This window comes from Hevea brasiliensis, chromosome 6 (assembly GCF_030052815.1).
Source record: "Hevea brasiliensis isolate MT/VB/25A 57/8 chromosome 6, ASM3005281v1, whole genome shotgun sequence".
Lineage (NCBI taxonomy): Eukaryota > Viridiplantae > Streptophyta > Magnoliopsida > Malpighiales > Euphorbiaceae > Hevea > Hevea brasiliensis.
In genome coordinates, this window is record NC_079498.1 from 21,705,919 (window position 1) to 21,717,951 (window position 12,033).

Here is a 12,033-nt window from a genome sequence, read left to right on the forward strand (position 1 = left end):
AATTTTCTTTACCAAATGGATTAATCTAATCATCAATGTAAAAGAATCATTAGATAATTACTGATCATTATAAAAAAAAAACTGTTTTAATGTAAACTTGCTTTTATGAGTATTTAGTCATTATTAGTATTTTGTATATTAATATTTTATTTTATCAAGTAATAAGTTAATTCTTCATATAAAAAATAATAATTCATTTAATATAAATATAGACATAATTTATTAATCAAGAAGTGAGATTATATAAATATTTTTCTTGTGAATGAAGAAGTTATATAAATATTAAATAACATAATAATATAAAAAAAATCATTCTTCTTTTATTAATAAATTTTAATTTGTCCATATTATAGCTATATTAAAATTATAAAATTTTAATTTTAAATATTAATCGAAATTGAATAAATGAAAAACCACTCATTCTCTTTCTAAATCCTTAATTTTCTCTATTCTTAATATAATAAGTATATTATCGTATAAATTATTAATGTTCCGAGAATCTTTCTTTTATAATTTTAGTAATGAATATCTTTTATCTTAAACATTTATAAAATATAATTTGTTTAATTTCAATGAATTCTCTCTGTTTTTTATTAATTAGGAATTTAATTGTTTGATATTATGATTAAGTTATTAATTATTTAATTATGTATATATATGTTATAAATTATTTAATGATTATCCTTTTAATACTATAATAAGTAGCTATTATTATTAGATTAATTATAATATAATAATATAAATTTATTCTATGTACCTATAATTTTATATAGTATATACATATATTTTTTTTCCTATTTTACTATTTTTATACTTTTCAAATTATTAATATTTTTTTACAATAATATTAATATTACTAAATAAATATAATATTTAAATATATTATATTTTTTAATATTATATAATTTAATCAATCTTAACTTATTTTATATTTTAATCAATATTTCTATTATATAATTATATATTTTTATTATATTTATTTTAAAATTTTTACTAAAATATTTAAGAGATAAAAAGTTTAATTTATATAAAAATAATAAAAATAAAATAATTAATAATAATTTAAAGCATTAGTTTATTTTCATATACTAAAATTAAAATATATAAATTAAAAATATTTTGTATATGAAACTTATTATTAACCACGTGCAAATACATAGACAATCCTTTTGTTACAATTAAATTAAGAAAAAAAGCCAAAAAGTTACACTTCTACTTATAAGGTTTTTTTTTTTTTTTTTCTTTCAATAAAATGTATATTTGAGCTGTTAGCCAATAAGGCTTATTATCTCTTGAATCTCTACGATAGCCTAAAAATCACGAAAGCCAGTCAATGAACTATAAGAACTTAAGTCAAATGGTATATTTATAACTCCCGACTCAAACTTGAGATGTTTCTCAAATTCACCTCATCATTAATCGCTAGACCAATGAATCATTGATATATTTTGCTATTTTACAACACAATAACTATGTGAGAAATTACATGAAAAAAAAAATTTCCTAAAGCTATAGAAATATTAGTTAATGTCTCAGTGATGCCATTATCAGCATATATATAACTATACCTTATATATATGTTTGGTTTGTTAACTGTAAAATAAAAATATAGGAAATTAAATAGAGAAAAAATTTATTTTTATTATATTATTTAATTACCTGATATAAAAAAGTAAATAGAAAATAAAAAAAATATAAATTTGAGTTTCATTGTTATACCTTCATCATAGAGCTCTAAAATTTTTATGGTTTTCTTTTCCTTCATTTCTCAAATAGCTTCATTTCTTAAAGTGCTATGCAAATAAAAGAAAATAAACAAATATTTCTTTTTTTTTTTATCAATTTCCCTCGAAATAAATAAAGCATTAAATTTTATATGGAATAAAAAAAAAAAAATCTAAAACGCATCTTGATGGGAACTTGGGATTGAATCTTGTATCAGTGTAGACAATTTTTAAATTCCATTCAACTGTGGTCTTTTTAAGGATTGTTAATTACTAAAATGAATTAAAAATAAATAAAAGAAAACCACACTGTTTGGAAAATAATAAAATAACAGCATGAGAAAGGAGAATATCATGGCACTTCTATAAGTAGATTAGTAGCTGTTGGATTGGGCCAACTTACTTTGATTCCTCCCTATTTTGTCTTATTGCTTTATTCTCTCTCTCTCTCTGAGGTTTTACCTTCTGGGTTTGCTTCATCTTGTAAGTTCAATGAGCTACATTTTCACTTCTTCTTCTTCGACTTTCTTGTTTCTGAACTTAATAAGCTGGCAAGTTAATGGTTTTTATGTGTATGAATGTGCCAATGAAGTTTATTTGCTTTTAATTATTTTTCATTTCAAGAACTTGATGTCTCTTTGCGCTGTTTCGTTATTTCTGACTATGGTTAATTTTTTTCAGATTTCAAGTCAATAGATCGATCTGGGCACTAAAATGGGGAAACTGTTAATACCCATTTTGGGATTTCTGCTATTTTTCTTCTTGGCAGCTGCCGCCGGAGACGTAAAAAATTATCTGAAATACAAAGATCCGAAACAGCCATTGGGTGTTAGGATCAGAGACTTAATGAGCAGAATGACTTTACAAGAAAAGATTGGCCAAATGGTGCAGGTTGAGCTCACTGTTGCAACCACAGATGCCATGAAGAAGTATTTTATAGGTATAAATGATTCATACAGTAATTCCATTTAGTTTCGACTTACATGGTCCGTTATCTCTCTTCTTCGATCAGTCTTTGGTCTCTGTGCTCCATTTTAACATTTGGAATTTTTTTTTTTGAGATGCAACTATTTGTTTTGATTGATGATCAGTATTGTAAATGGAGTGTGTAATGTGCTGTGTATAGGAAGTGTGCTCAGTGGTGGAGGGAGCGTTCCAGCACCAAAGGCTTCAGCTGAGACTTGGGTGAAAACTGTGAATAATATCCAAAAGGCAGCTTTATCGACTCGGCTTGGAATTCCTATGATTTATGGGATTGATGCAGTTCATGGTCACAACAATGTGTACAAGGCCACCATATTTCCGCACAATGTGGGGCTTGGAGTGACCAGGCATGTATATGTAGCATGGATAACTGTTACCGTTAGCTCTTTCTCTATTTGATTTGGTGAATTTGTGCTAGTTCTCTAATGAATGATGTCAATTTGATCTGTTAATCTGCAGTGACAACTTTGCTAGAAGTGTAGAACACTGTTACCATGATCTGCTAATTTGTTGTCCTTTTGTATTTAAAATATGACTCAATTTATTAAATTGCTAAAACCAAAAATTTGTATCAAAATTTATTCATTTGTTAAATATTGAAATTTGAAAGGTGAAAGTTGTAATAACCATGAATTAAAGTGTGAAAAATTGAGCGTCTGATTGCTTTCACATGATTGTATTTACCCCCCCCACCCCCCCCCCCCCCCCCCCTTTTTTTTTTGAGTACCAGGGATCCTCAGCTTCTCAAAAGGATTGGAGAAGCAACTGCCCTTGAAGTTAGAGCTACGGGAATTCCTTATGTCTTTGCTCCATGTATTGCGGTAAGTATGGCATTGTCAACAAATCAATTATCACATGTCTGCAAAGTCTCAACCAAGTTTTCTAATATCTTCTTTGTCATCTTCTCTGTTTTGACAGGTGTGCAGAGATCCACGATGGGGTAGATGTTATGAAAGCTACAGTGAAGATCATAGAATTGTTCAAGCATTGACTGAGATTATACCTGGTTTACAAGGAGACCTACCTACCAATTCAAGAAAGGGTGTTCCTTTTGTTGCTCCCGGAAAGTAAGAACCTTGCCAATGAGTAGCTGCTTCTACCCGTATTTAGAAAGGGTGTTCTCTTTGTTACATATTATTCACAATTTCATATGCATATTATTTAGTTCAAATTAATTACAAAAAAAAAAAAACTCACAACAGCTTGTGTTTTAAATTGATTGTCTTGGATTTGAAAAGTGCTTTTATCTCTTTTAATCAATTTCTCTTTTCACTTCTTGTGTGCTAGTTGTTTCTCTTGATGTTTTCTTCAATTTTAAATTTAATATCTGTCTGCATTTTAGTATTTGCACTTTGTAATGGCATGAAAAAGCACCCATGGTCTAATTTACATTAGTTAGTGGGCTCAAAGCCTCTTTGATATGTCATCAATAGTTTTACATGATGTGAAGATAGCTAATAGCTTCCTTTCTTTGGACATTTTTAGGTGGTCCAACTCCTAAGGTGGGCCACATGGTGGACTGTTTGGCTCTCTAATTATGGAAAATAAATAAATAAATAAATAATAGGTCTGTTAGTCCCTGGCGGGCCTTCCTCAGATCAAGCTTCATCCATTATAGAGGGAGCTCAGTATATCTTATCTGCAGTTAGGAAAGCGTCAACATCCACTAGATGTGTGATGTATCGCTTTCTGTTTTCATGCTATGCAACATATGTAACCTCTTAGGCAGTCTTGGTTGGTCTCAAGTCTCAGCCAAGCCATGTGGATGGCATTACTGGAGGCCCATCAAGTCCTCTAAATCAATAGCAAAAATAGAACACAGCATGAGTCTTCGTATCAATTCAAGCTTCGCATGTCTGACTTATTGTGCTCTCTCACTGATGTCGGTCAAAAATATTGGACAATATTGTAATTTAACATGGTCCATTAACAGTTGTTACTTGTGAAATTTGTTTGCTTTGCCTTTTTTTTGCTAGAAATATCATTTCAAGGGGAAAAAGTACTGGCAGTAAATCATGCAGAAATGCATGGTCATTAGGTCCCACAAGTTAAATCTATTCGTTCATAACATTAATCAAACTGCTAATCATAGTGTATCATTGTAGTTTCTGCTGATCAACTGATTTATAAGGGATCATTTTAGTCTGATGGATTGACCATTTGAATCTTCTTGTTAACAATGAAAACTTCTAGGTGTTGATTGATAATTTTACCTTGCTGATGCTTACGGTAATGAAAAATGCTGTATGGCTGGTCTCGATTGCCGATCACTTTTATGTAAAACTCCTTTTCTTCTGTTGAGTCTGGAAGGTATTTGGTATTGTAGCAGTATGAATAATTCCCGATTTTTTAATGAGTGGCTGCTGGAAGTTCCACTGGTGGAAAAAGATTTTCTTGTAAGATTTCTTAGCTCATAGGTTTATGCATGGTGAAGAAAGTCTTTCCGATCAACATTTTAAATTTGCCTACAATTTAATGAAATTCATGAAGGGACATAATTTTATATTTTTAACTTTTGATTAGTAATTTCCCTTGATCAATTGACTATTCTATCAGGACCAAGGTCGCGGCTTGTGCTAAGCACTATGTGGGAGATGGTGGCACAACCAGGGGCATAAATGAGAACAACACTGTTATAAGTTTGAGTGGATTGCTCAATATCCACATGCCAGCATACTTCAATGCCATCAGCAAGGGAGTTGCAACAGTCATGGTCTCCTACTCGAGCTGGAATGGAAAGAAGATGCATGCTAATCATGACCTTGTCACTGGATTCCTCAAGAATAAGATGAAGTTCAGAGTAAATATGCTTATTTAAATAAGTTCTGTTTCTTTTCTCATGTCTGTGACTGAAATATAGTGATGTAAATCTTAGCCATAATTTGTTTATGTGGCATGTTTCAGGGGTTTGTGATATCAGATTGGCAGGGGATTGACAGGATTACCTCTCCTCCAGGTGCCAATTATTCTTATTCTGTTGAAGCTGGAGTCAGTGCTGGAATTGACATGGTCAGTGACAAATTTATATTATGTGGGGCATCATTTAAAGTTACAGCTTTGAGTATGCTACGAATTAGTAGATTAAATGCAAATGCAACTTAATTTTCTGCAAACTGATACATGAGAATATTGTTTTTCAAATTTTATTTCTAATTTGTCTTCCTTTGTATTGTTGCAGGTCATGGTTCCCTATAATTTCACAGAATTCATTGATGACCTAACCTATCAAGTGAGGAACAAAATTATCCCCATGAGCAGGATTAATGATGCTGTACAAAGAATTTTAAGGGTTAAATTTACCATGGGTCTTTTTGAGAACCCACTCGCTGATCTCAGTTTGGCCAACCAACTTGGAAGCCAGGTTTGTTGATCCAATCTTCTTGCTGTTAAAGTCTTAAAAAGCCTTTTCATTTCTCTTTTTTAGATGTGAAATTTTCTTTATATTAATAACATAATGTACTGTGAACAGGAACATAGAGAATTAGCAAGAGAAGCTGTAAGGAAATCGCTTGTGCTACTAAAGAATGGTGAATCTGCTGATGAACCATTGGTGCCCCTTCCCAAAAGAGCACCCAAGATATTAGTTGCTGGAAGCCATGCTGACAACTTGGGCAATCAATGTGGTGGCTGGACAATCACATGGCAAGGTCTTAGTGGCAATAACCTCACATCTGGTATTTTTCTAAATTACCTTTTGGGAAATAGGAAACTTGCTGGAAAACTTATTTGGCTACCAAATCAAAGGAACTTTCAATTTATTGCGCTATGATTCATATATTTGTTATGATCTACTAAATTAGTTGTTTAAAAAGACTAAATTGCTTGAAATTCAATATACAGAAAATCATGCAAATCATTTGTCCTGGCCCTTTGAGTTAACTAGTGAGAAGCCAAATCAGGGTTTCCTATTTGATTATCAATTCAACTAGTGAATGTCATTTTACTTAAAGGTTGGCATGTGATGATTTGTGGTTTGTAGAAAGCATCGCTATAGGATTCTAGTAATATGTTGATGATTAGGCAGATTTCATCATTTTCTAAAGCTCTGGCGCTGCTGTCATCTTTATCTGTCAAAGCATGAATGATTGATTTGTAAAATTGGAATTCTGGTTGGGACATACTTCTAATACTTATTGAATATTAGTTATGTCATGACAATTTTTTTAATGGAATACCTTGTTTATCAACAGGTACTACAGTTCTCAATGCAATTAAAAACACAGTTGATCCTGCCACCAAAGTTGTATACAATAAGAACCCAGATGCGAACTTTGTGAAGTCCAATAAATTCTCCTATGCCATTGTAGTAGTTGGTGAGCCACCATATGCAGAAACATTTGGTGACAGCCTTAATCTGACAATACCTGAACCCGGTCCAAGTACCATCACCAATGTGTGTACATCTGTCAAATGCGTTGTTATTATCATATCTGGTCGCCCCGTTGTGATCCAGCCATATCTTGCAAATATAGATGCTCTTGTAGCTGCTTGGCTTCCTGGAACCGAAGGCCAAGGTGTTGCTGATGTTCTCTTTGGCGATTATGGATTCACCGGCAAGCTTGCACGCACCTGGTTCAAGACAGTAGACCAGCTTCCGATGAATGTTGGCGATCCACACTACGACCCTCTGTTTCCCTTTGGCTTTGGTCTAACAACTAAGTCTACCAAGCACTAGAATTCATCAACTGCAAATGCTTTATTGTACTAGTTACTATTTTATTTGCTCATTCATGGTTAAAACTTTTGAGGTCATTTTCCTTCTCAATGAGCTTCTGTTGAGGGTCAAGCTGTCAACAAAGGATGGCATTGAGGCGTATGATCTTAGATGACTCGAGTGAGAATGACTGGAATACATTCTTATTATTATTATTATTATTCACCCCCTTAATAGAAAAAAAAAAAAAGAAGAATTATAACATTTGATGCATTACAAAATAGCGTATCCTCCTTCAAATTGATGGGATTTATTTTTCACATTTGTTGCTGAGTGTAGCAAGATGTATCTCTAAATAATTGCATTATTGCCTTATGGAACCAACAATTATGCCCCTGCTAAAAAGGATTTTAATAATAATAGATTAAACATTAAGCACAAAGTTATCTTAATAGCACTACTGCCTTTTGTATATATACTGTAACATATACAAAAGTATTCTTGGCTTACCATGAATTATCGACACAGTGAGCCAATGAATGAGTGATACAAGCATTTCATGGGATTCACACCTTTATGTTTCACCTTACGTGGTCATAATAAACTACACTATTTGGAAGGGAAAATGATTAATAAAATATTGACAAGCAGATGACTACATAGTTTTAACTGGAGGAAAATTTGTGGCTGATTAATATTATAATGACATATTTCTATGCGAAAATTAAGTTTTCAAATAAAAATATTGCCACTAATAACTTTGTCAGAGGTGTATGCCCTGATTAAAGTCAAGTGGAAGTAAGAAGAAAGCTTCCTTTGAAGAAACTAGTCTTTCTCTGATTTCTGAAAAAACTAGTAATAAGTAAGGTTTGAAGAACAACAATAAGAAGAGGATCCCGGAATGAGAATTTTCAGCTTATGTCTGAATTCCAGTGAGAAGAAAGGGCCAATATATTACTTGTATATATCTCTTTCGAGTTTAGCGAAATTATGAATGGCAATAATTTTTTCATTAGAATAATTGTGCTCAAGTGTAACTCTCCATTTTTTTTTTATAGGGGTAAATTTCACTCATCCTTAAATTTAGGTGCTATAATAGCGTAACAACTGAATTTCAATTCATAACATAAATGTCAGTTGACTTTAATTTAAATAATACAAAGAGAGTGTTAGGTTTAGTTGTTAGACACAGCTGATAGTTATTGGACATTCAACTCTAACTATAGAGTTGTTCATGAACTACTATGTAACTTTTTTCTAAAATTGGACAAAAATACTCATAATATTTTTAATGATCATGGCACCTATTTACAAATTCTCTCTCATGCATTTGCTTCTCTATCTATTAAATATGGGTATGACGAAACATGATTCAAAACGAAGTCAATTTATCAATTATGATATGAATTTACAATACATATATTCAACAGTTAAACAAAAAATGCCCTAAGTCCCTTTTTACTTATACTTGCCAATTCACTGGTAAACTGCTAATGTGACATCTTCACGTAGGCATTTCTGTCTCTTCCAAGTCATTCTCTCTTCTTTCTCTCTCTTGTTGTAGTCTTTATCATCTCTATCTCTCTATCTCTTTCCTTTTCCTCCCTCTCTTGCTTGTGCTTCTCCCCCTCACTTTCAGCCATCCTCATTTCTTTTTGCTCCTCTTTGTGTCTCTTAGCACTTCCATTAACGAACTCCTCCCTTCACAAAACTACATTCTGTTTCTCATAATCAATCCAAAACACAAAATGAATAATTCTTATTCACAAGGATGGTTTATACAAAATTGCAATCAAATTTCACATTGGTACATACTACAATTCTCTATTAGCGAAGTAGAAACAACAAATTCACTAAAGAAAAAAAAAACCTAACAATGCATAAAACGAAAAAGAAATCTTTATCACAAATATACCCAAAAAATTGGAGGGTTAATAAATGAAATCTCTACAATCTTTTTCTATTTTCCCCTTCAGCTGTAGAGATTACACTTAGGTTCATCACCAAACTGAAAATTAAAGTGATGGCCACACTCAAGGCTATTTTTGGGCCCCCAGGTGAGTCCCATTTGACTAATGTACACTTCCACATGGAGTGTCATGGGCATGCCAGATAGAGGCAAATGATGATAATGTCAAGTTGTAAGTCAGTAAGTTGGGCATCGCCATTCTATTCCTCTTCCAAGGCCAAGAAAATGAAATGAATGCTTTTAGATTTCATGAGTTTACCACATTGTAGAAGCTTAGTGAAGAGCTCAACCTTTAAGATCAAAATCATTCAAACACTCATGGTGGGCATGTTAGAGGGCAAACTTCTTAAAAGGAGTGACGATGGTGGGTTTTGAACGAGTTAGTAAGTCTAGGTTTCGAAGAAGGAGGAGGAGGAGGAGGAGGAGAAAAGGAAAGGAAAATATTAGGGTTTGGGAAGGTGGAGAGGTATTAAAGGAAATGGGTTTTGAGAAAGATGAATTTGGATGACTAAGAAGGAGAAAAAGGAAAGAGAGAGAATTGTGATGGGTGTTGGTCACAAAGAGAAGAAAGAGAAAGAATAGAGAGAGAAAGGAAGAGAAAGAATGTGAGAGAGAGAGAGAGAGAAGAGAGGAGAGAGGAATATATATATATATATATATATATATATATATATATATATATATAATTTCTTTAAAGCTTACTATGTCAGAAGAAAATTGTCACACTAATTTCATAACAAATAAACTGGCTATTATAGGCATAGATAGAAAGAAGGAAGAAAGAAAAAAAAATAGAGAGAGAAAGGAAGAGAAAGAATGTGAGAAAGAGAGAGAGAAGAGAGGAAAGCTTACCATGTCAGAAGAAAATTGTCACACTAATTTCATAACAAATAAACTGGCTATTATAGGCATAGATAGAAAGAAGGAAGAAAGAGAAAGAATAGAGAGAGAAAGGAAGAGAAAGAATGTGAGAGAGAAAAAAAAGCGAGAGAGAGAGAGAGAGAGAGAGAGAGAGAAGAGAGGAGAGAGAAATATATATATATATATTATTTCTTTAAAGCTTACCATGTAAAAAGAAAATTGTCACACTAATTTCATAACAAATAAACTAGCTATTATAGGCATAGATAGAAAGAAGTTTTATGAGATTAGATTAAAGTTTTAAGAGTTTTATGAAGGGGTTTGCATTTTTCTGTTTAAATTGAAAAACCGAACCAAATAAATCAATTAGGTTCAATTGATTCAGTTTTTGGTATGAGCATTTTGATTTGGTTTAAAATCTTAGGGATTTTGGGTTAGATTTAATTTTTTTTCCTGGTAAACAAAGGAAAAAACTAAAACGACCGAAGTTTAAAACATGTTGTTTTTGCCTATCCTATATATATACCCATTACCTATCAATAGTCCACACTCTATAGAGAACCCATACCCATCATCGCCCCTCTACTTCTCCATTTCTCCTCTACCCCTCTAGCCCTCCCTATCTCTCACAAGAAGGAAGAAAGAGAAAGAATAGAGAGAGAAAGGAAGAGAAAGAATGTGAGAGAGAAAAAAAGCGAGAGAGAGAGAGAGAGAGAGAGAGAGAGAGAGAGAGAGAGAGAGAGAGAGAGAGAGAGAAGAGAGGAGAGAGAAATATATATTATTTCTTTAAAGCTTACCATGTAAAAAGAAAATTGTCACACTAATTTCATAACAAATAAACTAGCTATTATAGGCATAGATAGAAAGAAGTTTTATGAGATTAGATTAAAGTTTTAAGAGTTTTATGAAGGGGTTTGCATTTTTCTGTTTAAATTGAAAAACCGAACCAAATAAATCAATTAGGTTCAATTGATTCAGTTTTTGGTATGAGCATTTTGATTTGGTTTAAAATCTTAGGGATTTTGGGTTAGATTTAATTTTTTTTCCTAGTAAACAAAGGAAAAAACTAAAACGACCGAAGTTTAAAACATGTTGTTTTTGCCTATCCTATATATATACCCATTACCTATCAATAGTCCACACTCTATAGAGAACCCATACCCATCATCGCCCCTCTACTTCTCCACTTCTCCTCTACCCCTCTAGCCCTCCCTATCTCTCACACATCGTCGACATCAATGCTCCATAAAGAATAGGGTCACATGCCCTTCTCACTCACCTAAACAATCTTGACGGCTCTCATTTATTCTCCCCCTTTTCTATTTCTTCATTTATTTTACCCCAGCCACAAAGAGAGCCCTCAGCCACCTTGTTACCTCTTTTTCTTGTCACCAATAGAATTCATCGGTTCTTCCTCATCACAGTCACCTCGTGTCACGTCACACTACATCAGCTCATTGCACTCACACCTCATCACCTAATCTCTCATCAGTGACCTCAATCTCTCGTATAGTCTCTCATCAATACCCATGACTCTCTTTGTGATTTGCATGTTGTTGATTTTGCTTGGTTGTGAAATTGATCATTTTGTTTTTGACTGAAATCATTACTTGAGTGCTGGGATAATTAATTGGGAGTATGCAGGAGCCAGGGAAACATTTGCTTGTGATTGAGTAATTTTCTTCGATTGTGACTTATTACTAGATTGGGTAATTTTCTTTGATTTGTTTGGTTTATTTTTATATATGTACAGTAATGTGATGTTTGATTCTTTTTATAAATTCAGTTTACTTCAAATGGAACTGATCTAGATCAATATTTGTTAGTTCGATTTAGTTTGG

The 12,033-nt window shown here is 32.4% G+C and overlaps 1 protein-coding gene across 1 annotated transcript; it reads left to right on the plus strand.

The window, feature by feature from the left end:
- The first annotated feature begins 2,423 nt into the window (after positions 1 to 2,423).
- On the plus strand, positions 2,424 to 7,583 carry LOC131180777 (uncharacterized). The gene is made up of 9 exons (XM_058148451.1): positions 2,424 to 2,664; positions 2,851 to 3,055; positions 3,439 to 3,529; positions 3,627 to 3,775; positions 5,265 to 5,508; positions 5,613 to 5,717; positions 5,887 to 6,069; positions 6,178 to 6,382; positions 6,899 to 7,583. The coding sequence occupies exons 1-9, from the start codon at positions 2,439 to 2,441 to the stop codon at positions 7,381 to 7,383; spliced, it is 1,893 nt and encodes a 630-aa protein (XP_058004434.1). The 5' UTR covers positions 2,424 to 2,438; the 3' UTR covers positions 7,384 to 7,583.
- Positions 7,584 to 12,033: the final 4,450 nt, after the last annotated feature.